This window comes from Octopus bimaculoides, chromosome 3 (assembly GCF_001194135.2).
Source record: "Octopus bimaculoides isolate UCB-OBI-ISO-001 chromosome 3, ASM119413v2, whole genome shotgun sequence".
Classification (NCBI taxonomy): domain Eukaryota; kingdom Metazoa; phylum Mollusca; class Cephalopoda; order Octopoda; family Octopodidae; genus Octopus; species Octopus bimaculoides.
The window spans coordinates 150,456,517-150,461,589 of record NC_068983.1 but is presented as its reverse complement, the minus strand read 5'-3'; the positions used below and the strand labels follow the sequence as shown (position 1 = coordinate 150,461,589).

The 5,073-nt window shown below is 37.5% G+C and overlaps 1 protein-coding gene across 4 annotated transcripts in view; it reads left to right on the top strand.

Moving 5' to 3' along the window:
• LOC106873711 (dual specificity mitogen-activated protein kinase kinase 4) overlaps positions 1-5,073 on the top strand; it is a 95,485-nt gene that overhangs the window by 64,113 nt on the left and 26,299 nt on the right. For all 4 annotated transcript variants that reach the window (XM_014921183.2, XM_014921185.2, XM_014921184.2 and 1 more), the window contains one exon: positions 3,324-3,420. In XM_014921183.2, the coding sequence (XP_014776669.1) occupies positions 3,324-3,420 (97 nt within the window). The remainder of the gene's footprint in view (positions 1-3,323; positions 3,421-5,073) is intronic.

Here is a 5,073-nt window from a genome sequence, read left to right as displayed (position 1 = left end):
TCTTCTCTGGGTCTCACTTTGTGTCTGCCTTACCTTCTCTGGGTCTCACTTTGTGTCTGCCTTACCTTCTCTGGGTCTCACTTTGTGTCTGCCTTACCTTCTTTGGGTCTCACTTTGTGTCTGCCTTACCTTCTTTGGGTCTCACTTTGTGTCTGCCTTACCTTCTCTGGGTCTCACTTTGTGTCTGCTTTACCCTCTCTGGGTCTCACTTTGTGTCTGCCTTACCTTCTCTGGGTCTCACTTTGTGTCTGCCTTACCTTCATTGGGTCTCACTTTGTGTCTGCCTTACCTTCTCTGGGTCTCACTTTGTGTCTGCCTTACCTTCTCTGGGTCTCACTTTGTGTCTGCCTCACCTTCTCTGGGTCTCACTTTGTGTCAGTCTCACCTTCTCTGGGTCTCACTTTGTGTCTGTATCACCTTCTCTGGGTCTCACTTTGTGTCTGCCTTACCTTCTCTGGGTCTCACTTTGTCTGCCTTACCTTCTCTGGGTCTCACTTTGTGTCAGTCTCACCTTCTCTGGGTCTCACTTTGTGTCTGCCTCACCTTCTCCGGGTCTCACTTTGTGTCAGTCTCACCTTCTCTTGGTCTCACTTTGTGTCAGTATCACCTTCTCTGGGTCTCACTTTGTGTCAGTCTCACCTTCTCTGGGTATCACTTTGTGTCAGTCTCACCTTCTCTGGGTCTCACTTTGTGTCTGCCTTACCTTCTCTGGGTCTCACTTTGTGTCAGTCTCACCTCCTCTGGGTCTCACTTTGTGTCTGTATCACCTTCTCTGGGTCTCACTTTGTGTCTGCCTTACCTTCTCTGGGTCTCACTTTGTGTCAGTCTCACCTTCTCCGGGTCTCACTTTGTGTGGGTCTCACTTTGTGTCTGTATCACCTGCTCTTAGTCTCACTTTGTGTCGGTCTCACGTTATCTAGGTCTTACCTTCTCTCAGTCCTGCCTTCCCTTAGTCTCAACTTGCCCTTGTATTGATCTTACTTTGTATCAGTTATGATAGACATATTTAAGTTACAGCTGCTTTTGTCAAAGTAGTTAGTCATGTAAATATATAATTGCTTATATTGATTTCTTTGTTAGGCGCATTGCCAGTATTTGTAGGGGTGATATATAATTGATTAAATCTCCCTTATGGTATTATGGTTCTTGTTTTATATCAAACTGCTGAATAAGGCATATTCAACTCCATCAGTATTTAAACTCGGAAGCAGATAGAATGATTAGTATATTTAGTTTGGTAGTCTACTATTTCTAACAGCCTCTATCAATTAGAATAATGTGAGGAAAGCCTGTAGGAACCAGGGCTGTGTAGTCGGAGTCAGAAACAATTAAGGGGTAGATGGCATCAGAGTTGGTAAGACTATACCGACTCCAACTCACAATATCTTTATTCTTTAATGTAAACCAGTTATAACATATAGGCCTACTCAGAGTACATGCATATGCTATATGAGATATGTAGACCACCCACAGTCAATTACATAAAGAGGAGTTGGAGTCAGAGGTGCCAATAGTAGAGGAGTCAGAGGTGCCAATAGTAGAGGAGTCGGAGTTGAAGTTTTTTGTTTCAACTTCTCTGCCCTGCTAGGAACAGAACCAAATTTCTGTCAAACCATTCCAGTATGCTTTAAATAGATACATATTAGATCATGAACTCTTAGTCAAAATGTCTTTGAACATAAGTCTGGTAAATCAGGGTTTGTCTGACTCTAAACTAGAAAAACAACCCATAAAATTAAAATTGTTTATTTCTCAAACTTATACAAAATCACACATTATTAGGAATATGTTCGATCAAATTTACCCCTAGATATTACTGGTACTTATTTTTGTCCCTTGAATGAAGCAAGCAAAAAAGTCAACCTCAGTAATGTTTAAACTATGGACTAGGAGGGACAAACTAAATACTATAATATATTTCATTTGGTACTTTTCAATCTCACTACTACTACTACTACTACACATGGCCACACATTATGTGAAAAGTGTGTAATCTATTTGATTGACTCCAATACATGACTAATGCTTATTTTATTAAACCTTAGGGAAATGAAAAGCCAAGTCAGCTGTAGTAGGATTGGAACATGATTATAAACTAAATGACTCACTGCATTACTCCAGTGCTCTACATTTCTGCCACTTCAGAACTCTTATTTCCCTATGACTAGTCACAAGACCAATATTATCAGAAGAAAATATACACTGTAAATTAAATCATCTCCAGTGTAACTCATTATCTTAGTTTGTTGAGACTCTGATGAAAGACCAAACGAAGGAATTGAATATGAGAGATGGATAAGACTAAATAATAACTGTGATACAGTTTAGTCCACAAGACAGCAACTCTCTATTCTTGATAAGTTTGTTGCTTGTATTGATTAGTGATTCATTTGATTGATTGCTTGTTGGTTTTCTGTTTGTGCTTGCTCACTGCTTTGTTTCATGTAAGAACCAGTTCTGGGCTGCCTCAGGAACAAGGAAGTACATCAGATCTGCTCAGATCAGTTAAACCTAGATGAGAGAGTTTAGTTCAGCCATCATTGCTATACATTGAACTGTGTAATATTGATCGTTCTAGAAAACAAAAAGTAGGTTTTGCATATACATGCAAGTATGTATGAAGTCATGTGTGACTGTCTATACACGACTCCATTTGTGTGTCAATGTTTGTGTCTCCTTTCTGGAAACATGTATTTATTTGTATATGTGTGTGTGTCTATGTTAATGGAGGCAGAGCTGTAGTTGAATGCTTCTGTCAGCCTTGACTATAGCTGAGTATCTGTTAGATGTAGACCATGAGATAGACATTTCAGCAGCCCTACCAGTTGAATATTCAGGAAACTGTATCTTATCTAGTTTACACGATCTCTCTAGCAAAGACCCTTTAGCTAACTCTCAGTGTCCCAGTCTATGTGGACACAAAAAGGTGCCATGAGAAGATACAGTAGAAGAAAGTGATTGCTTATCTGTTGATTAATTTGTGGAGCTGAGTTGAAATCCCTTCATCATCCTTTGAAATACCTCATAAAAATTTTCATTTGAGCATCATGAGACTGATGGGTTGTACATTTTTTTCTTTAGTCAACTCCAGTATCATTTTAGGCATGGTCTCTACAGTTGGATGCCCTTCCTAATGCCAATCAAGATATATTGGGGGGTTTCAGTACCAACACACATTGAGTTTTATCAGTAATAGATAAATTGACAGATACTTATGTGAACTTATGAATGGGTAATTAAATAGATTGTCAATTCAATCATTAGATAATTTAATATAACAGACAGAGGAATTAGAGATTTACCAATATTTTTGTCTTTTTCAGCTCCGGGAGAAAAACGCCAGAAACTACGGCTTGACTTCAGCCATATTAACAATGGCCGAAAGTCAACACTGGGTGATCTGGGGCACCGGACGCAAATGTGAGTTGGCCCTTTTTTTCTTTTACAGTCTTGTACCTTTTCAGTTACTGTTGTATCAATGGCAATAAGAAGCAGTTTCTCTTTTAGGCATGTTGTATTGAAGACACAACCATTTTTCATGTTTATTTCCTTTATTTATATTAACAAATTTTCATATTTCCTCATGGATTCTTTGTTTAGTTTTGAACAATAATGTTCCTAAGTCCATTGGCATTTCAAGATATCTTGATTCTATTATCTAAATAATCTAAATGAAATTGTAGTAGTGGCATGAGAATAATGTTACAACTGATGAAGATCGTTAATGTTATATTTAAAATTGTTCATTGGTTAACTTTCGATAAATTTCATGGTTTATTTCACATGTGCTATATCTGTGTTGATATTTTTTTATTTGTATTTTACTATGAATAAACCTACCAATAGTTATTCTAGTTATTCTTTTCTTATTGTTATTTATGTATTTACTTTTTGTGGAATTCAAAATAGGATGGTAGTGCTATCAATAAGTATTTTTCTGTCTAGTTTTATTTTAATTTTAAATCTAACATTGCTGTAATCAGTCATAACAGTATTCCCATGATCTTTTGTGACCTACTGCAAAGCAACACAAACAATGCACCAATACTATAATATTCAAGTAATGATATTATAGTGTCATCATCTATAAGGAATTATTTAATGGAGACTTGGCTGCTATTTCAAACAGATCAAGCAACCACTTACAACCTCTTCTCATTGGTTCATACAATAGCTTCATTTATAGCAGTGGCTTTACTTCCAATAGCCTAATGACAAGCATAGTAAGACAACTGAGAGTTGATCCTAATACTATAGTAGGGTTAACTGTAGAGCTATTTCATCATTGAGCTACACGATAGCTGTACTGTTGTTAAGACATTTATCTAATCTTTCTGTAGTGTTTGTCATCAATGTGTCAACCTTTATGGGACAAAGACTACTGACATCTCACTAATGTCAATATAGTAGTTACTACCACAACTGTTCTAATAGTAGTTTGTTGTCCATAAATTATGACAAATTAAAACCTACAGTTCTGTAGAAATATTATTTAAAGTGTACAACATTTTAGTGCAGTGCTAGAAAATGTATTGAAGTCTTGTGTCAGTTAGGTATGATCTCAGCTGCTGTAACAGATGCTCTTGGAAATGTTCCTCCTTGCAAGCATTGCCAGAGAAAAAGGAACAGGTCTTGTGAAAAGAAGATAAAGAAATACATTTTATTTGTAAATATTAGAATTTGATGGGAAAATTGTGGCTTGAGTAAGATATGAAGATACATCCTCTTGAAATATAAAAATTTCACTATTCCAAACTCTTTCATGACTTCTTTACACTATGCTACAATTATCTACCTAGCACTAAGAAATTACAGGTACACGACACTGCTTTTCCCCTTTTTTTCTCCTTTTCCCCTTCCCAGGCTACAGGCCCACACCCCCAACACCCATACTGTTAGGATTGGCACTCTCAACGTCGGCACGCTGAAAGGTAGATCTGGTGAAATTGTTGAGATGCTTGAACGGAGATGCGTAGATATGTGCTGCATCCAGGAAGTAAGATGGAGAGGAGGTTCTGCAAGGTTCCTCACAGGCAAAGAACACAGGTACAAGATTTTCTGGGCAGGGAACAC